The sequence below is a fragment of the Staurois parvus genome, unplaced genomic scaffold (assembly GCF_062004578.1).
Source record: "Staurois parvus isolate SC_StPar_1 unplaced genomic scaffold, SC_StPar_1.0 ptg000526l, whole genome shotgun sequence".
NCBI lineage: Eukaryota > Metazoa > Chordata > Amphibia > Anura > Ranidae > Staurois > Staurois parvus.
Genome location: NW_028318322.1, coordinates 40858 through 63719, shown reverse-complemented (window position 1 = coordinate 63719; position 22862 = coordinate 40858). Strand labels below are relative to the sequence as shown.

The window sequence follows — 22862 nt, the reverse complement described above, 5'->3', positions numbered from 1 at the left end:
ACCAAGAGAATGAGAAATTTCACCAAATATATAAATATAAGATTACATGAAAAATCCACACATCATCTCCACAAGTCCATGTTCTAGATGCTCCATCCCACCAACCTTGTAATGGTGAGGGATGGTGTGATTTTCCTGTGTGGAATCCCGGGAATACAGAGGACGGGGACATCTCTCTGGTGGGTTCCTGGTATTAGGTGGCTCCATCATATCCTTGTGTCCTTCTGAAAACTCCTCCATCACTCCATACTCCTCATCCTCCTCTTTATACTCTTCTTTAACATCAATATTATCATCCCCGAGGATTCCACTCTGAATATATAATAAAATGACATCAATGGTAACAATGCAGATAATGTACAGATCCTAATGATACTATCAGTGATTGGAGAATGTCCCAGAATTCCCGGCACCGCTCACCTCTCCTGTCAGCAGCTCCATCATCTTCTTGGTGACTTCTAGAATCTTCTGCATGTTGTGTATCTCAGGGTTTAGGGAGTCACATGGAGGCACTGTGATGGTCATATGATCACCTGACTTCAGAAGAGGAAATCTCTGTATTGAGGAACCAATAGGAATATCATGTTAGAATCCCAGAATCCTCCTCACCTCTCCGCTCAGGTCTGTGTTTTATTAATAGAGATGAGAGTGATGTCATGTGACCTCCCAGAATCCTCCTCACCTCTCCGGTCAGGGTTGTGTTTTATTAATAGAGATGAGAGTGATGTCGTGACCTCCCAGAATCCTCCTCACCTCTCCGGTCAGGTCTGTGTTTAATATTAGAGATGAGAGTGATGTCATGTGACCTCCCAGAATCCTCCACATCTCTCCGGTCAGGTCCGTGTTTTATTAATAGAGATGAGAGTGATGTCATGTGACCTCCCAGAATCCTCCCCACTTCTCAGGTCAGGTCCGTGTTTTATTAATAGAGATGAGAGTGATGTCATGTGACCTCCCAGAATCCTCCTCACCTCTCCGGTCAGGTCCGTGTTTTATTAATAGAGATGAGAGTGATGTCATGTGACCTCCCAGAATCCTCCTCACCTCTCCGGTCAGCAGGTAGATGATCTCCAGGGTGAAGTTTAGTATCTTCTCAGTCATGTGACTCCGGTCCTCCTCCATCCTCATTGGTGCCATCATGTGATCTATACAGGTCTCCTTGTAGACGGATAACTTTGGGAAATGAAAGTAAGAATGATTTGGATGGTATTGGTCACACAATAATAGGATGTGGATGTGAGGGGGGAATAGGAGGGTTGCTGGACATTGAAGAACTACTCCCCCCATGGGAACACGTTTAGTCTGGACTGTTTAGTGTTTACTAAATCTTCAAGGTTCCGGGACCCTCTTGACCTGCTGCATCAGAAATCCCCTTTTCTCTGTTGGGTTTGTTTGGTCTCTGAACTGGTTTTGATGAGTTTTAGATCTGCAGACAAGGAATGATAAATACGATCCTTCCTATGACCTGTTTGCTCTGAGGCAGTGCTGTGAGAATGTTGAATTGCTGATTTTTGGCTGGAATTGCTGGATAATCAGGATAATTGGCAGAACTCCAGCTGCAAGGCTCCAATCTCCAGCAGCCTGCTGACTGACAGGAGTGATGTCACTGTCACTCTCTTCAGTAAGAGAAGGGATTGGGTAGCAGGAGGATGCTACTGGTGGAGTAGAGAGCTGTGGGGGAGGAGTCTGTTCTCATCTCTTCTATGTGTGGGTAGGAGGAGGACAGCAGGGGGAAGGGTTTGATCTCTTAGTTGCCAAGTATTCTGACATTTCCAGGACATTGTACAGAGGGGCAGTGGATTTTTGAGGTTCTGAATTCTAGTACCGGGCACTGCCAGATTCTGTGTCATGGGAAGGTATTGGACTGTCCGCCCATTAAGCATTAACCTCTTGCCGTCCACCTGCTGTTTATAAACGGCAGGGCGGTGGCAGTCCAGGGTCGGGTTGCCGTTCATAAACGGCACCCGCCTTTTCTAGCTGTGCGCGCTCCCTGGGAGCGCGCGCCACCGCGATCCGGTGTCCGCTGTGTCCTCCGGACACAGTGAAACACCGATTGTCGGACGGGACCTCTGTACGAGGTCCTGATCATGTGATCACTGAATGGCGAATCAGTGATCACATGCAAAGTAGTAAGGAAGATGTCACTTGTGACATCATTGCTTACTATGTGTGAAATCTGTGAATGATCACAGAGGTCACATGGTACAGGGCTATTCACAACAGGCTTGTACCATGTGACAAGCTGTGACCACTCACAGCTCACTCAGTACTTCTCAATGGCTGCAAGAATGCAGGCAGAGAGAAAGAGAAATGATTGCTTTTACATCCTATATGGGTGTAAAAGCAATCAGTGTAAAAAAAAAAAAAAAAAATCTTCATCACCCTCCACAAGTATTACAGTGTCACCATGGTGACAGTGTACTGCTAGGGTGACAGTATGTAAAAAAAAAAATAAAAATAAAAAATAATAATATAAAAAAATAAAATAAAATGTAAAAAAAAATGTTTAAAAATTATAATTTTTGGTTATAAACTAATTTGGATTTTTTTTTTTACTAAAAAAATAACGGAATAAATTTTGGCTAAGATTTATGATGAAATATTATTTATTTGCAAAATTTTATTTAAAAAAACACTTTTTTTCAAAATTTTTGAACTTTTTCATTTACATAGTAAAAAAAATAAAAATCCCAGCGGTGAATAAATACCACCAAAATAAAGCTTTATCTGTCTCAAAAAAATGGTAAAAAATTCATATGGGTACAGTGTTGCATGACCGCGCAATTGTCATTCAAAGTGTGATAGCGCTGAAAGCTAAAAATTGCCCTGGACAGGAAGGGGTAAAAGTGTCCGGTCTGGAAGTGGTTAATGCTATGCAAACAGACCTCCCCAAGGACCAAGTGTCCTTCTTTGTTCTATTTTGTGTCTTGCTATATATTTGTTGACCAGTGAGATGGTGAGGTGAAGAATCCCTACACGTGCTGGCAGGAGTTCTTTAAGGAGGTCAGAAAAGTAAGTGAAGGTGGGGTGGGAGGACCATCAGAGACCAAGAGTTCCTATGAGCCCTAAAGCCCCCTCTTACCTCAGAGCCTTGCAGCCTGAATACCCCCTCAGAGACCCCACACAGTCCTTCAGCCCCACTAACCTCTCAGAGTTGTTCAGCCCTATTACTTCCTAACAGGCTCCCAAAGTTCTTCAGTTACTCCTCCTCCTCAGAGGTCCCAGAGTCCTTCAGATGCAGGAAACCCTCAGAGGATCCAGAGTTCTTTAGTCCCACTACCTCCTCAGAGACCCCTCAGTCCTCTACTTCCCTCAGTATTTCCCTCCCTCTGACACCAATGATGGAACATATTCTTCATGGCCGGCTGGGGAATGTTTTCTTCCTCCTGAGCAGCAATGTAAGGGGCTCTATGCTCCATACTCCTGACCCCGGCACTCCATCATTGTGTTGGCTGCATAGTGTAATGATTGCCCATTGGCTGCCTGTGTAGTGTCATCATTGTCCTTTGTAGGCCATGTATGGTCAGGATGGTCCTTGTCTTGTCTATTTATTGTCAGTGCTGTTTGTTTAGAGGACCATATTACTAGAATTTATCTCCACAATGAGGAGAATGTTCCGGCCCCGGAAGTGGGGGAATGTTCTGCCCCTGAAGGGGTTCATCTGGGTTCCCACACTATATATGTGTGTATCATCATCTGCTGGAGATAAAAGACGTCACAGTGACTATGGAGGAAGAGGACAGACATGACTATGGAGGAAGAGGACGGACGTGACTATGGAGGAAGAGATAGGACGTGACTATGGAGGAAGAGGACGGACGTGACTATGGAGGAAGAGGACAGACGTGACTATGGAGGAAGAGGACAGACGTGACTATGGAGGAAGAGGACGGACGTGACTATGGAGGAAGAGGACGGACGTGACTATGGAGGAGGAGGACGGACGTGACTATGGAGGAAGAGGACGGACGTGACTATGGAGGAAGAGGACGAACAGGACTATGGAGGAAGAGGACGGACGTGACTATGGAGGAAGAGGACGGACGTGACTATGGAGGAAGAGGACGGACGTGACTATGGAGGAAGAGGACGGACGTGACTATGGAGGAAGAGGAAGGACGTGACTATGGAGGAAGAGGACGGACGTGACTATGGAGGAAGAGGACGGACGTGACTATGGAGGAAGAGGACGGACGTGACTATGGAGGAAGAGGACGGACGTGACTATGGAGGAAGAGGACGGACGTGACTATGGAGGAAGAGGACGGACGTGACTATGGAGGAAGAGAAAGGACGTGACTATGGAGGAAGAGGACGGACGTGACTATGGAGGAAGAGGACGGACGTGACTATGGAGGAAGAGGACGGACATGACAGGGGTTACTGGGTGTAAATAGAAAATAATGTCTTATTACCTCCTCTGCTGCCACTTCTGGTAACGTCTCTTCTCTACTTCAAAACCACTTGGAACTTCCTGCCTGACATCACTTCCTGTCTGTACCTGACATCACTTCCTGCCTGTACATGACATCACTTCCTGTCTGTCTTCCATAGAAACTTCCTGTCTGGGTAGAAGTGAGATCCCCACCTTGAGGAGCTCAGAGGAACTGCAACCCCAAGAAACATCTGTAAGGCTCTGTTCACACCTTTTTAGTTTGCTTTTTGTTCTTTTCGCAGTTCATTTTGCATTTTTTATGTGTTTTTGATATGTTTGTAAGGGAGAATGTCACCAGCACACCGAGGATCACCAATATGGGTCCAAAGGTTTTAATGAACGATCACATAGTTACTGCAAGGCAATGTTTTGGAGTCTCGCAGGACCCCTTCATCAGGCATGTGACAAAGGGTCCTGCGAGTCTCCGAAACATTGCCTTGCTGTAACTATGTGATCATTCAGTAAAACTTTTGGCCCCATATTGGTGATCCTCGGTGTGCTGGTGACATTTTCCCTCACTGATTCTGTTCGGTTCCGATCGACGGTCGCTGCAGCACCCACTTATACAAACCGCCATTTTTAATGCAGGAACGTTTGGATTGTACACTTGCATTTTGATACGTTTGTGATACCTTTGTGGCACATTTCGTGTTTTGTTCAGTTTTATTTTTTTTTCCAAAGTCATTTTTTTTTGCTGGGCACAATAAAAATGCAAAAATGCACAACCATGCATTTCAGCAAATTCTCCATAGAACTCGGTTGTATCAAAAATGCTGACCCTTTCCAAAAACACAGCAGTTGAAAAAAGCCTAGATGTGAACATGTCCCATAGGAAACCATATTTAATGGACTGGAGTGTGTTTCTGAAAACAAAAAGTACTAAAAAACACATTGGTGTGAACAGCCTGAATAATCACTCCTGTAAAATATCTGCCTTACACGGCTACCAGGGAAACTCAAATATAACACACAATAAGAGAAAATATAATTCTAGCTCTTATGTAGCCAATGATTTAACAAAGATATTTTATTACATATAGAAAATACATTAAAACAGATTCCCTCTGAAATCAATCTTTTTGGTGAAGAAAATGTAAAATGATTCTTTAAAGCAGGGCTTGAAAAAGCAGCTCGCCCGCTCGTCAAATACGAAGAGAAATCCTTGTGTGGCGAGCACAGATGGAGCTCCAAGCCTCATTGTGAAGCCGAGTTCCAGTTTCCAACTTCCGGTTTCCGACTTCCGGCTTCTTCTTTGGCACCGTCATTACACTGGCAGTGCCGCTGAGGGGACAGGTGCAGGAGAGGTCTGCTCTCCTCCGCTGGGAGGAGACACCCGCACTCCACTGCCGCGGGGGGTCTCGAGGAGAGGTGAGAGGTCCGCTCTCCCCCGCTGTGGGGGACACGAGGAGAGGCCCGCTCTCCACCACCTTGGGGGAAACGAGGCCCGCTCTCCACTGCCTTAGGGGACACAAGGCCCGCTCTCCACCGCCTTGGGGGACTTGAGGTCCGCTCTCCACTGCCTTGGGGGACATGAGGCCCGCTCTCCACTGCCTTGGGGGGACACAAGGCCCGCTCTCCACCACCTTGGGGGACATGAGGCCCACTCTCTACCACCTTGGGGGACACAAGGCCTGCTCTCCACCGCCTTGGGGGACATGAGGCCCACTCTCTACCACCTTGGGGGACACGAGGCCCGCTCTACACCACCTTGGGGGACACAAGGCCCACTCTCCACTGCCTTGGGGGACATGAGGCCCACTCTCTACCACCTTGGGGGACACGAGGCCCACTCTACACCACCTTGGGGGACATGGAGCCCACTCTACACCGCCTAGGGGCACATGGAGCATGCTCTACATCGCCTTGGGCACACGAGGCCCGCTCTACACTGCCTTGGGGGACATGAGGCCTGCTCTACACTGCCTTGGGGGACATGAGGCCTGCTCTATATTGCCTTGGGGGACACGAGGAGAGGCCCGCTCTACACCGGCGTGGGAGACACTTGAAGGAGAGACCCACCAGCACTGCACATCACTACACCCGCCAGCTTAAGGTAAATTACATTAACTAAATTTACATCTTTTAAAAGAGACTTTAGTTACTAAAGATGCAGGAGATAAACAAAAAAATACAAAATGTTCACTGCAGGTTTAAAGCTGTAAAACGTGATATTTTGATTGCACCCCATTGCTATTAAGCTATTGCTGTGATGTTTAAATTGACATAAAGTTATGTTATAATTGCAGTTTTTTATATTTTGGACTCTTTATTCTAAAGAAAAATGTAATTTCATAAGCTTTAAGGGGGTGTGGTTGGGGGCAGGGCTAGGGGCGGGGTTGGGGGCAGGGCTGGGGGTGGGGTTGGAGACAGACCTGGGCAAGGTGGGGTGGGGCAAATGGTGGAGAGTAAAATTTTTGCCTGGCAAGTAGGTCTAGACTCGAAATTTTAAGCCCTGCTTTAAAGTATAAAAATATATATCAATCCTCTCATAATGAAAATGTTAAACAAAGTACAGGGATAGAACAATCCTCAGAAGGGAACATGTAGGATGACAGGAAAGGCTCCTGACTGGTGAGATCCTCCAAACATAATGATGACATCCATGAACTGGAGCGAGCTCGTTGGGGTGATAAAGCCAATCTGGAAACACTGTGTAGACGTTCTCCAAGAACTCAGCACACTCCAGGTTTGGAGAAAGTCTCCAGGTGGGTTTAGCCTGTCATTTATCATAGGTACAAACACACTGTAACCGGGATGGATCACTATGCCATTTGCTCTCTTTTTTAGTCTGCTGGCATAGCTGTGTCCAAATTCGATAGATCTGTACCTATGATCCGCTGTGCTTTATTTCTCCTCCCGAGACCGACACTTCCTATCCTCCATCCTACAGCCATCATACTACACTGCAGTGTGGATGGGAAGAATACTCTCCATGGTGCAATGATAGAAACTGACCAGAATTCCTGGACACCATAACACCAATCATATGAATGTGGAACTCTTTGGCGTAATCCTCTTTGGACATACTGCAAAATGTTCTGCAATGTCTTCTCTTCTCACCTTGGAACTCCTATCTGAAGATATCCACCTGTAAACTTGTACACAAAGGGCATTTACTCTGTCAAAGATCTGCTGAACAACACTTACATAAGAACGTTTCAGGATCCCAGCCTCACTTATTTTCTGGACCAGAAAGACTTCTACAAATTCCTCAGAATTAGACATATGCTACCTCACCTGCACTGCTGTGAGAACACTCAGCCCATGGGCCTCATAACACTCTTCAACAGCTCTACACCTTCCAGCTCCCATCTCTGTACGTTCTACCACCTACTCCAAAAACAAACTCATACAACCAAACGCCCAACGATGGAATTCTGGAACTCTAATTCTCTATCTTTTGAAAAAAAAAACAATATTTTCTCATTTCTGTTATAAAAAATATCCAATTAAGTCAAATTTCATCATAAATTTAGGTCAAAATGTATTTTGCTATATGTCTTTGGTAAAAAAAAAAAAATCCCAGTAACTGCATATTAATTGGTTTGTGTGAAAGGTATAGAACTACAATCTATGGGATAGATAATGGAATTTACACAGCTTTTACTTTCTGACTACTCATCACATTTATTGAGGTGCTAAAATACCAGGACAGTACAAACACCCCCAAATGAGCCCTTTTCAGAAAGAAGACACCCTAAGCTATCTGCTGAGAGGCATGTTGAGTCCATGGAAGATTTTTTTTCTTCTTTTTTTTCTCTCTTACACAAAATTGTCACTTAAGTGACATATTTCTCACAGAAGCCATGGGTATATGTGGAATTACACCCCAAATACATTCTGCTACTTCTACCGAGTATGGGGATACCACATGTGTGAGGCTTTTTGGGAGCCTAGCCACATACAGGAACCTGAAATCCAATGACCACTTTGAAAGCCTGAAAGTGCATAACTTCCTCATTTCACTTCCTCACTACATATCACAGTTTTGGAGGCCCAGAAATACCAGGATAGCGCCAACCCTGACCCCATATCTGGCACGCTTGCTGGGGAAAAATTGTTTGAATGCCAGGTGGCCATAAAAATTAATGAGGGACTCATCAACGCAGATTTTTTGCTGGGGAGTATAGACATCTGCACATTTTTGGTTGAGGTGATTTACGAGGGGCCTAATTTTGTGGAGTCAGTAAAATTCAGGGTCACCCCGAGGAGATGTTGTTGAAGTGCATAAAATGCAATATCTTCTCATATCTATGCCTGGCCATGGCAGCAGAGAACATGGCATATGATGAATCGGGTCTGTGGACCAATACGACCGCAATTCATTTTTCTTAGTAATACTCATGTTGAGGGTTAGGCCCAAAAAAACCTTAAATTTGGAAAACGTATTAGGTTTCCATGCAAATAGTCTGGTAAGGTTTGAACTTGAGTTGGTGGCGATAAACTGATTTATACATTGATTTAATCCACAATTAATGCATACAGATCTTCCATGAAAAACAGCTCCAAAAAATCAAGGGGAGTATTTAAATTGGCTGTTTCCACCTGAATTCCGGGTTGGGGAGTGAATGGGGGAAGTACGGGAGCTGCAGAATTTGTGGGCTGTCAATTGGGATTTGCAAGCACATCCAGAAGGATACTAGGGGCTCTATGAGCCTGTGTGCGGATTCTTGGTGGCTGCGGGACAATACTTGTACTCACCACCGCACCAGCTTGTACTGCACTTTTGGGACTCGCCATGTCACCAAGTGATACTGCAGTGCTGCTATGTATAAGACCAGGATGTACTAGGCAGCTGGTGCTCGCCAGTTCACCAAAAGGTAGTGCGGCACTAGTACTGGCACTCTGCTGCATGCAGAGGTTGTACCACCTCAGGAACCTGGGAATGGGGTCGGGTACACCTGACCTTAGCAGGGACCTCTTCTCCATCGTCTGAGTTATCTGTCAGGGTGCTGCTGCTGTCTGCAGGTTTGTATTCTGAGGCTGATTGTATCAGTGAGTCTTCCCCTTCGCTCTCACCTGACATGCTCAGAATCCTGTAGGCTTCTTCACTAGTTTACCTTTTATTGGACATTTTGGCCACTAAATGTATAGGTACCTAGTGCGACTCACGGGAAAAAGAGCACCTGGCTGTCAAGGACTTTTTGATTTTGCGAACACTGCGGTTTTGTGTGCAATGTATCAAGTGACAGTGACCTACTGACACTGCACTTGCTGGGGGAGAAGGGGGGTAAACGTAGGGGCTAAATGCAGGTGCTGGCAGGTGTGTGAATGCTGGTATAGTGCTGATCTAATCAAAGATATTGATCCATTCAGACACTAAACTAGCAATGGAGGTTTATTGTATATGAGCGTCGTCCTGGCAATCAAGGGGTTAAATGTGATGACTGGTGTAGTGACGGGCAATCTGACACCATCTGGGAGGGACGCTAACGCTATCTGAAGTTGCCTGAGACACTAATACAGTGATCAGCAAAAAATATGTACACTGTACTAATGACACTGGTGACAGGGCAGCGAAGGGGTTAACTGGGGGCGATCAAGGGGTTAAATGTGTCCTAAATGTGATTTTACTGTGTGTGTAGTGCGTGGATCTGCTTTCTTCTCTCTCTGGGACGGAATGCGCTCAGAGAGGGAAGATTTCATCATTTCCTGTACCTGTGTAATGTAAACACAGGTACAGGAAGATCTCTGATAGGGCAGGGATCGATCATCAGATCCAGACCGAACATCACTGGCCTGAATCTGATGATTGGTCAGGAACTGAATCATGGCAACGGCAGGTTGGTGCGTGCATGCACACACGTCCCCGGTCACCGCGGGAGCATGAACCACATATATACACATGATTTTGTGCAGGGAGTCCGCCCTGTGGCAGTATTTCTATTATAGGGCGGACTTAAAGCAATTAAGGAAAGCGCTGCGCTGTATTTCTATTTATTGACATTTTTGCACATTTATATGTTCAAGTTTGGGAAGCGTTGTTTTAGTTGAATTCACTGATAAGTTGGTTTATTGATTGTTGATCACCTTTTTTAGCTGCTTGTGGGAATACTTTGTATTATTTGTGTTCCTCTTCACTAGTGTACCTTTCCAGTTCCTGTGTTTATAAATATGGACACAGGAAGATCTCTGATTCTGTACAGGGGATCAGCAGGTGCAGGTGATCAGCAGGTCCAGGTGATCAGCAGGTCCAGGCCAGAAATCATTGGCCTGGACCTGATAATCAGCTTGTGATGTACTGAATGACAGCATAGTCAGGGCGGTGGGCTCACACGTGTACATGTACTGTATGTGATCTGGAGAAGCGGGACTGCCCTGCCGCAGTATAAGTGTGGTGGTCGGTCCTGAACTGGGTAAAGTCAGATTGTTTGCCGATGATCTTTTACTTACTTTGGTCCAACCCAACACCTCCCTGCCAGTCCTATTCTCTGTACTCCATACATTTCCCTTTCCTCTGTAAAACAGAATGATAGTTTCCTTGGCCCACCTCCTACCTGGATTATTTGGGCATTCATCTCCCTCGCTCGTACAACACACTCCATGAGGCCAACTACATCCCCACTTTCAAATACTTGAGAGTCCTACTTCTGTCCTGGACTCATCTTCACCTCTCCTGCATAGGGAGGATCAGTTCTGGGCCATAGAGGGCAGGAGGGGTTGTTTTGTGTTTACACCGGCAGTTCCATTACTCCAGTCACTTTCCGGGTCGTTACCATCCCCCATTATTATCACTGTCCCAGCCCTTTCCATCTGTGGGAGGAGCTGAGTCTCCACCTCCTCATTAACACTGGGAGGCCTATAACAAACTCCAATGATGACCTTTGTAGTACCGCCCCCCATGTGCAGTTCCACCCATAATACTTCAGCCTCATCACACTCTCCATCAACTAGGTCCTCTTTCACACTCGCTCTGAGATCACTTCTCACATAGAGACAGACTCCACCCCCTTTCCTATTTCCCCCGTCTCTCCGAAAGAGAACCTAGCCAGGAATATGAATGGCCCAGTCATGTGAGGAATGAAGCCAAGATTCAGCAATACCAATTCAGTCCTAGTTCTCTTCATGCACCAAACCTTCCAACTCACCTATTGTGCTGGGCACACTTCTGGCATTGGGGAACAAACACTTTCATTCACCGACGCCTTGTCCATTCACCGATGCCTTGTCCATTCACCGACGCCTTGTCCATTCACCGACGCCTTGTTCATTCACCGACGCCTTGTTCATTCACCGACGCCTTGTCCATTCACCGACGCCTTGTCCATTCACCGACACCTTGTCCATTCACCGACACCTTGTCCATTCACCGATACCTTGTTCACATGGATTTTCTGTAATTGTTTTACTTTAATACAAATGATACCAATTCCACTGGTTGTAACATGGGAACCTTCTTATCTGCCATAGCCCTCCCCTCATCTTTCCCCATTCCACCCCCAATAAGTACTGACCCCGGTCTGATCTGTCTACAACGTTATAATCACTGATGTACAGGAAGACAGGACTTCAGTGAGGAATATTTCCCTCACTCAGGACAGAAATACGGCTTCTCCCCTGTGTGAGATCTCTGATGTCTGCAAAGACTGGACTTCACTGAAAAACATTTCCCACACTCAGGACAGGAATATGGCTTCTCCCCTGTGTGAGATCTTTGATGTGTGTGCAGACTGAACGTCTGTGAAAAACATTTCCCACACTCATGACAGGAATACGGCTTCTCCCCCATGTGAGATCTCTGATGTCTGTAAAGATGGGACTTCTGTGAATAAAATTTCCCACACTCAGGACAGGAATACGGCTTCTCCCCTGTATGATATCTCTGATGTGTGTGAAGACTGGACTTGTCTGAAAAACATTTCCCGCACTCAGAACAGGAATACGGCTTCTCCCCTGTGTGAGATCTCTGATGTGTGTAAAGATTGGATTTCTGTGAAAAACATTTCCCACACTGAGGACAGGAATACAGCTTCTCCCCCGTGTGAGATATCTGATGTCTGTAAAGACTGGACTTCTGTGAAAAACATTTCCCGCACTCAGGACAGGAATAAGGCTTCTCCCCCATGTGAGATCTCTGATGGCTGCAAAGACTTGACTTCAGTGAAAAACATTTCCCGCACTCAGGACAAGAATACGGCTTCTCCCCTGTGTGAGATCTCTGATGCCTGTGAAGATGGGACTTCTGTGAATAACATTTCCCGCACTCAGGACAGGAGAAGCTCTTCCCTGTTGGAAGGCCGGCCCGGTCCCGCACAGTCTGAGGTTCCTCAGGATACGAGGAATCCGATGGTCTATCTACACTGGGTGGTGCCGGATGGACATTGGAGGGAGCCGGGTTTTCTCCTGGACTATACTGTGTGATGTCCTCATCTTCTACTTTCCAGTCTGGAGACAAAGTGAGACAATCCTCGGAGGTTTTCCTCATCTCCCGGCCATGGACTAAAATACAAAGACAAAGAGGATTACTAGACAGGAGCTGATTGGTTCCCCCAAACCAGGACTCCACCCACATCAGGCAGCTTGGTCTCTGAGGAGCTTACAATTCCACCCTCAAGGGAACTAGGAAATGGCTCCTCTGATCTCCTACCAGGTCATTTCTTTATTCATGGACCTTAGTCAGAGAGTGAGGAAACAACCAGAACTGTCTTTTATAGGAGGGACAGTGATGAGGGGATTATAGGACGAGGGTCCCCACCCCCTCTATCACTCATCACCATCTTCCCAACACAAAAAGTACTGCACTTCCTTATTTAGTCCATGATTTAGTCATGAAGAACAGCGGGGCTGAGCCCCACCAGAGGTCAGAGAGTGAGGATGGGGGGAGAACAACCAAGATGAAGACTGGACTGATCCTGAAGACCACCATCATTGGGGTATTGACTCCTCCCTCATTATCACTTTCTGTTTAAGGGTCCAAAGTTGGAGGATGTTATCACATTATTATCACCATGTAAAAGTCTGTGCTCCAATCACATCATCCCATATAAAATGTCCAGCTGGGAGGAAATGGGGGGAACAAAAGAGAATCCATATTATGTGTATATATTGCAGTGGGGGGAGGGGGGGAGCAGAAGTCAGGAGTATGAAATGTACAACATAGAGTATATAGTGCAGGGGTCAGGAGTATGTAATGTACAATATAGAGTATATAGTGCAGGGGTCAGGAGTATGTAATGTACAACATAGAGTATATAGTGCAGGGGTCAGGAGTATGTAATGTACAACATAGAGTATATAGTGCAGGGGTCAGGAGTATGCAATGTACAACACAGAGTATATAGTGCAGGGGTCAGGTGTATGTAATGTACAATACATAGTATATAGTGCAGGTGTCAGGAGTATGTAATGCACAGCAGAGTATATAGTGCAGGGGTCAGGAGTATGTAATGTACAACATAGAGTATATAGTGCAGGGGTCAGGGGTATGTAACATACAACATAGAGTATATAGTGCAGGGGTCAGGAGTATGTAATGTACAACATAGAGTATATAGTGCAGGGCTCAGGAGTATGTAATGTACAACATAGAGTATATAGTGCAGGGGTCAGGAGTATGTAATGTACAACATAGAGTATATAGTGCAGGGATCAGGAGTATGTAATGTACAACATAGAGTATATAGTGCAGGGGTCAGGAGTATGAAATGTACAACACAGAGTATATAGTGCAGGGGTCAGGTGTATGTAATGTACAATACATAGTATATAGTGCAGGTGTCAGGAGTATGTAATGCACAGCAGAGTATATAGTGCAGGGGTCAGGAGTATGTAATGTACAACATAGAGTATATAGTGCAGGGGTCAGGGGTATGTAATGTACAACACAGAGTATATAGTGCAGGGGTCAGGAGTATGTAACATACAACATAGAGTATATAGTGCAGGGGTCAGGAGTATGTAATGTACAACATAGAGTATATAGTGCAGGGGTCAGGAGTATGTAATGTACAACATAGAGTATATAGTGCAGGGGTCAGGAGTATGCAATGTACAACATAGAGTATATAGTGCAGGGGTCAGGAGTATGTAATGTACAACATAGAGTATATAGTGCAGGGGTCAGGAGTATGTAATGTACAACATAGAGTATATAGTGCAGGGGTCAGGTGTATGTAATGTACAATACATAGTATATAGTGCAGGGGTCAGGAGTATGTAATGCACAGCAGAGTATATAGTGCAGGGGTCAGGAGCATTTCACAGATCGGGGGGCATAGTCACAGATGGGGTGCTGCTTTTGCGTAAGTGTTGTTTTTGAAGGATTGCTAAGACGCAGTTGAACACAGCAGTCTAATCATACCTTCCCTGCTTTTCACAGGAAATGCTGCTATCTGCTCTCCACTCTAAACTACAACAGCACATTGACTCCTTTTAATTTCAGAACAAATAGTGTATATATATATATATATATCGGTCTGTGTTGATTAGTTCTCACCTCTTGTTGCACCTTTTTTAATGACTGTGGCCTGTGTCTGGTCTGTTTGAGAAACATCCCCCCTATTCATGTGATCCTTATCAGTTCCTAATTGGGGTGGAGATGAGTGTTCATTTGGCCATCTCCTTATAAATTTGGATCAGCTCATGGGGGTGGTCACAGATGGGGCGCATAGTCACAGATGGGGTGCTGCTTTTGCATGAGTGCTGTTTTGATGGAGTGCAGAGACACAGTTGAACACAGCAGTTGAATTAAAGCAGAACTCAAGCAGCAGGAAGATACAACAACAAGAAACTCTCCTGCATGCTGGACAGACTGCGAGCAAACACCCCGGGAAACATCTCCTACAAGTCTGAGTCCTGTGGGGGAAAGGGTTCATCTCTAATACCTCTCTAAAATCTATTTCAATAATTCTGAAACATACTAACATCTCACAGGTAGAGAACGTTGATGAAATCAATACGGAGTATTTACTCGGCTACTGTTTATACAAATTCTAATATGTCATGTCAACCTGCCGGAAATGTGTCATATCACGCCAGCTACAGATATTGGACTTTGATTTCTGCAAAACACAGTATTTTTATATAATAATACTTATTGGGATGAGATCCTGTTATGAAATACGTTTAGCTAATGATGTTCTGATTGGTTGAATCGATATTGGTTGTAATAATCTGATTGGATGGAGAGACATCCTCCCTCCATAATTGTATTTAAATCCTTCTTTTGCTACTAATAAATGAGCATACTTAGAACCAACCTGCTCCTGTGGTCTGTCATTGTATGGTCCCGGAATTCTGAGGGGTCCTCCAGATCATCCCAGGGGCCAAATTAACCCCTTCCCAGCAAGTCCCACTCCGTGTACCTTTTATTATGTCCCCTCTACTCCTTTTCATATTACTTTCCTGCGTTCCCAAAATCTCACTTCTTTACCCCTCTGCTCCACCCCAAAACTTGTACATCTCCCCCTCACTGCTACCATCTCCCCACTACTGCTCTCATCACCTCCTGCTGATACTTCACTCTCCTGCTGACCCAAACACCAGGACTGGAAGGCATGTGCGCTCGTGTACATCCCGCTCCCATCTTACTTTCCTCACCCTCCTTCTCCTAACCTCTGGGGATATCTCCCCAAACCCTGGTCCTCCAGTATCTCACCCCCACACCAGGCATCCTCCTCCTAACCTCTGGTGATATGGCCCAAACCCTGGTCCTCCAGTATCTCACCCCCAAACCAGGCACCCTCCTTCTTCTCCTAACCTCTGGTGATATAGTCCCAAACCCTGGTCCTCCACTATCTCACCCCCACACCAGGCATCCTCCTTCTTCTACTAACCTCTGGGGATATCTCCCCAAACCCTGGTCCTCCACTATCTCACCCCCACACCAGGCATCCTCCTTCTCCTAACCTCTGGGGATATCTCCCCAAACCCTGGTCCTCCACTATCTCACCACCACACCAGGCACCCTCCTTCTCCTAATCTCTGGGGATAACTCCCCAAACCTTGGTCCTCCACTATCTCACCACCACACCAGGCATCCTCCTTCTTCTCCTAATCTCTGGGGATAACTCCCCAAACCTTGGTCCTCCACTATCTCACCCCCACACCAGGCATCCTCCTTCTTCTCCTAACCTCTGGGGATATCTCCCCCACACCAGGCATCCTCCTTCTTCTCCTAACCTCTGGGGATATCTCCCCAAACCCTGGTCCACCACTATCTCACCCCCACACCAGGCACCTTCCTTCTCCTAACCTCTGGGGATATCTCCCCAAACCCTGGTCCTCCACTATCTCACCCCCAAACCAGGCATCCTCCTTCTTCTCCTAATCTCTGGGGATATCTCCCCAAACCCTGGTCCTCCACTATCTCACCACCACACCAGGCACCCTCCTTCTTCTCCTAATCTCTGGGGATATCTCCCCAAACCCTGGTCCTCCACTATCTCACCACCACACCAGGCACCTTCCTTCTCCTAATCTCTGGGGATAACTCCCCAAACCTTGGTCCTCCACTATCTCACCACCACACCAGGCATCCTCCTTCTTCTCCTAATCTCTGGGGATAACTCCCCAAACCTTGGTCCTCCACTATCTCACCCCCACACCAGGCATCCTCCTTCTTCTCCTAATCTCTGGGGATATCTCCCCAAACCCTGGTCCTCCACTATCTCACCACCACACCAGGCACCCTCCTTCTCCTAACCTCTGGGGATATCTCCCCAAACCCTGGTCCTCCACTATCTCACCACCACACCAGGCACCCTCCTTCTCCTAATCTCTGGGGATAACTCCCCAAACCTTGGTCCTCCACTATCTCACCCCCACACCAGGCATCCTCCTTCTTCTCCTAACCTCTGGGGATATCTCCCCCACACCAGGCATCCTCCTTCTTCTCCTAACCTCTGGGGATATCTCCCCAAACCCTGGTCCACCACTATCTCACCCCCACACCAGGCACCTTCCTTCTCCTAACCTCTGGGGATATCTCCCCAAACCCTGGTCCTCCACTATCTCACCCCCAAACCAGGCATCCTCCTTCTTCTCCTAATCTCTGGGGATATCTCCCCAAACCCTGGTCCTCCACTATCTCACCACCACACCAGGCACCCTCCTTCTTCTCCTAATCTCTGGGGATATCTCCCCAAACCCTGGTCCTCCACTATCTCACCACCACACCAGGCACCCTCCTTCTCCTAATCTCTGGGGATAACTCCCCAAACCTTGGTCCTCCACTATCTCACCACCACACCAGGCACCCTCCTTCTCCTAACCTCTGGGGATCTCTCCCCCACACCAGGCACCCTCCTTCTCCTAACCTCTGGGGATATCTCCCCAAACCCTGGTCCACCACTATCTCACCCCCACACCAGGCACCCTCCTTCTCCTAACTTCTGGGGATATCTCCCCAAACCCTGGTCCTCCACTATCTCACCCCCACACCAGGCATCCTCCTTCTTATCCTAATCTCTGGGGATATCTCCCCAAACCCTTGTCCTCCACTATCTCACCACCACACCAGGCACCCTCCTTCTTCTCCTAATCTCTGGGGATATCTCCTCAAACCCTGGTCCTCCACTATCTCACCACCACACCAGGCACCCTCCTTCTTCTCCTAAGCTCTGGGGATATCTCCCCAAACCCTGGTCCTCCACTATCTCACCCCCACACCAGGCATCCTCCTTCTTCTCCTAACCTCTGGGGATATCTCCCCAAACCCTGGTCCTCCACTATCTCACCACCACACCAGGCATCCTCCTCCTTCTCCTAATCTCTGGGGATATCTCCCCAAACCCTGGTCCTCCACTATCTCACCACCACACCAGGCACCCTCCTTCTCCTAACCTCTGGGGATATCTCCCCAAACCCTGGTCCTCCACTATCTCACCACCACACCAGGCACCCTCCTTCTCTTAACCTCTGGGGATATCTCCCAAACCCTGGTCCTCCACTATCTCACCCCCACACCAGGCATCCTCCTCCTTCTCCTAATCTCTGGGGATATCTCCCCAAACCCTGGTCCTCCACTATCTCACCACACCAGGCACCCTCCTCCTTCTCCTAAGCTCTGGGTATATCTCCACAAACCCTGGTCCTCCACTATCTCACCACCACACCAGGCACCCTCCTTCTCCTAACCTCTGGGGATATCTCCCCCACACCAGGCATCCTCCTTCTCCTAATCTCTGAGGATATCTCCCCAAACCCTGGTCCTCCACTATCTCACCACCACACCAGGCACCCTCCTTCTTCTCCTAACCTCTGGGGATATCTCCACAAACCCTGGTCCTCCACTATCTCACCACCACAACAGGCACCCTCCTTCTCCTAACCTCTGGGGATATATCCCCAAACCCTGGTCCTCCACTATCTCACCCCCACACCAGGCACCGTCTTTCATCCAGGAATAGCCGCAATCCCCTCAATTTAATATTTGCCCCCGTGCTCCCAAAAACCACCCTCCCTTTTTCATGTGCGCTCTGGAATGCCCGCTCTGTCTGTAATAATCTCACCTCTGTCCATGACCTTTTTGTCTCCGACTCCCTTAACCTACTAGCGATTAGAAACCTGGCTTCAAGCAGCAGATTCTGCTTCTCCCGCGGCACTTTTCTATGGAGGCCTCCTCTGGACCCACTCACCCAGACCCAGTGGTCGGAAAGGTGGTGGGGTTGGTTTGCTTCTATCCCCACTGAGCACCTTTCAAGTCCTCCCTAACCCTCCCTCTCTATCCTTCTCTTCTTTCCAGACTCACTGCATCCGGCTGTTTTCTCCAATTTCTCTGAGGATTGCAGTGATCTATCGGCCTCCTGGACCCGTGTCCCACTTTTTTGATGATTTCTGCGCCTGGATACCCTACTTTCTTTCCTCTGAACTACAAACTATCATTCTCAGAGATTTTATCATCCCTATTAATGTCAACAACCCGGCTACATCCCAACTCTTCAACAAACCTCATCTTTTGCATTAGCACAATGTATACCGTCCTCCACTCACTCTGATGGGAATACATTGGACCTTGTTTTCTCCCATCTTTGCACTCCCTACAACCTCACAAACACCCCCTTTCCTCTCTCTGATCACAATCTCATCACCTTCACAGTCTCCTCATCTTCAAACACCTATCCCTCCAAGCAGCCAACAATTACCCGCAGAAACCTTCACAACTTGAACCCGGCTCCTTTCCACTCTGCAACTGACCAACTCTATGACAGAATCTCTCCCCTGTCCTGCCCTGACCTGGTCACTGCTTTCTATAACAGTTTGCTTTCATCCACATTAGACTCACTTGCTCCTCTAACAACACGAAGCATCAGGCCACGACCGTTACATCCGTGGCAGACTGACCACACCAGAAATCTTAGGAGACATAGTCATGCGCTGGAGCGATTGTGGTGTAAAACCAAATCCCAGCAAGCATTCACCCGATATAAATCTGCTTTCTTCACATACAATTCCTCCCTCCATGCTGTCAAACAAACCTACTTTGTCACTTTCAGCAATACCTTGTCATCTAGTCCTTGTCGTCTCTTCTCTACTTTTAACTCTCTACTTTCTCCACCCCCACCTCCACCCAGTACCTCATTCACTGCTCACAAGATGGCAAATCATTTCAAAAACAAGATTGACACAATTCGTAGGGACATCACCACTGCAGAGACATCCATCCCACTTAGCATACCTTATACTAAACCTCCCTCAACACTTTCCTCTTTTGACCTCGCTACTACTGAAGAGGTCACTAAGATGTTCTCAGAAGTAATGTACAAAATAGAGTATATAGTGCAGGGGTCAGGAGTATGTAACGTACATCAGAGTATCAAGTGCAGGGGTCAGGAGTATGTAATGTACAATATAGAGCATATAGTGCAGGGGTCAGGAGTATGGAATGTACAACATAGAGTATATAGTGCAGGGGTCAGGAGTATGTAATGTACAACATAGAGTATATAGTGCAGGGGTCAGGAGTATGTAATGTACAATATAGAGTATATAGTGCAGGGGTCAGGAGTATGTAATGTACAACATAGAGTATATAGTGCAGGGGTCAGGAGTATGTAATGTACAACATAGAGTATATAGTGCAGGGGTCAGGAGTATGTAATGTACAACATAGAGTATATAGTGCAGGGGTCCGGAGTATGTAATGTACAGCATAGAGTATATAGTGCAGGGGTCAGGAGTATGTAATGTACAACATAGAGTATATAGTGCAGGGGACATAATATTGGTATTCAGCAATCAGTGGAAGCTTAAATGTTTACTGTAGACAAGTTGCAGAGATCCCACACCGCTGCCTCCCATCTCCTGAGACTGCACTCAGTGACTTGGGTCTGAGACACTACAGACATATCCCTCCACCCGGCACAGCCAGCAGACAACAGAACAAGTAGCCCTAGGAGACTTGTTCTATAAGAGATTTTACTAGACCCGGTGATGGGGCAGAAGACCCAAAGCACACACCCCAGGTGCCTAGGTCAAGTAATGTCTATGGTGAAAATGAACATTTTGCTGCCAGTTCAGCCTCAGAACCTCCATAAATCCAGTCTAGATACATAAATTGTGTCTGCAGCACAGAGAAGGAAGATTATCCGAGAGAAATCCAGGAATACAGGACGGGGAACACAGCTCAGGAAAGTGACCAGGGGATTACAGGCTGATATCACCCAGTCCCCGCCCTACTCTGGACCAATCAGTGAGCAGTATGGGTGGAGGAATGGATTTAGTGTTCATGACCCACCTGTGCTGATCTCTGTAGGAGTGTCCTCCTCTATAAATGTCCCCGTTATTCCATCCTCCTCCATAGACTGCTGATCATCCCTCACATACGCCTCTTCTTCTTCTGCTTTAACCTCAAATTTGATATTGATTGGATCTCCACTCTAAATCAAGGAAATGAGAGAAAATATCATCTGTAAAATATAAGGTCACATAAAAGAACTCCACACATTGTCTTCATGAGTCCATGTTCTAGATACTCCATCCCACCAACCTTGTAATAGTGAGGGATGGTGTGACCTCCCTGTGTGGAATCCCGGGAATACAGAGGACGGGGACATCTCTCTGGTGGGTTCCTGGTATTAGGTGGCTCCATCATATCCTTGTGTCCTTCTGAAAACTCCTCCATCACTCCATACTCCTCATCCTCCTCTTTATACTCTTCTTTAACATCAATATTATCATCCCCGAGGATTCCACTCTGAAAGATATAATAAAACATTCATTGTAACAAACATGCTGTGTATAAATCACAACTACCAATAATTGTCATCATCTACCTGATGATGGTGAGGGATGGTGTGACCTTCCTGTGTGGAATCCCGGGAATACAGAGGACGGGGACATCTCTCTGGTGGGTTCCCATGACTGGATCCATCTGTAGGAAACACACACACTGACTGAATCCATTGTTTCTATGTGTTTATCAGATGATGGGGGATCTAGGTGGATCCTCCGTACTGCTCTCTCCTTTACAATAAAGTCTCCTCTTACCCGGTGATGTGAGGGGCGGCTGATTGTCCATCATGATGTCCTTGTAGAGATCCTTGTGTCCTTCTAAATACTCCCACTCCTCCATGGAGAAATAGACAGTGACACCCTGACACCTTATAGGAACCTGACACACACAATGATACAGTCACCATCCAGACACATCCCTTGTCTGTTACTGGAGAATGTCCCAGAATTCCCGGCACCGCTCACCTCTCCTGTCAGCAGCTCAGTGATCTCTCTGGTGACTTCTAGAATCTTCTTCTTCTTTCTCTCTTCTATCAGGGAGGGAGGTGGAGGCAATGTGATGTCATATGATCTCCAGACTTCACAGGAGGAAAACTCTACATCTGAACACAAATAGTAACATCAAATGATATTCCCAGAATCCTCCTCACCTCTCCATTCAGGTCTCCATTTTATTAAAGCCCCACTTCAGGCTGAGGTATAATTCCCCCCCACAGGACCCCCACACTACGCAGGGTATAGGCTTGTGAGGTCAGTGTGATGTCATAGGATTCTCTGACTCTGGATGGAGGGACATTGGGGGGAGGAGCTGTGAGGTCAGTGTGATGTCATAGGATTCTCTGACTCTGGATGGAGGGACATTGGGAGGAGGAGCTGTGAGGTCAGTGTGATGTCATAGAATTCTCTGACTCTGGATGGAGAGACATTGGGAGGAGGAGCTGTGAGGTCAGTGTGATGTCATAGGATTCTCTGACTCTGGATGGAGGGGCATTGGGAGGAGGAGTTGTGGGGGGCGCTCTGTGAGGTTTCTGTACATCTCTCCTGGGTGTGTCCCACCTCTCCAAACATGAAAGATGACCTTTGTCTTTGGGCTTTGCATGGACACATCATATTTCTCAGATCTCCATGTACTCCGGAGACTTTACTAATCACATTTTAGATGAATATCTGAGACTGGGATCATTATGAAGAAATATGGTTTCAGGGCATTTTTATTATTATACAGGATTTATGGCGCCAACAGTTTGCTCAGCAC

General features: G+C 46.8%; 1 protein-coding gene across 1 annotated transcript in view; it reads right to left on the bottom strand.

The window, feature by feature from the left end:
- LOC149451655 (uncharacterized) overlaps positions 1 to 21233 on the bottom strand; it is a 59587-nt gene extending 38354 nt beyond the window's left edge. The window contains 2 exon segments of the mRNA XM_089690354.1: positions 11988 to 12874; positions 21111 to 21233. Coding sequence (XP_089546480.1) covers positions 11988 to 12874; positions 21111 to 21174 — 951 coding nt within the window. The 5' untranslated portion in view covers positions 21175 to 21233.
- Positions 21234 to 22862: the final 1629 nt, after the last annotated feature.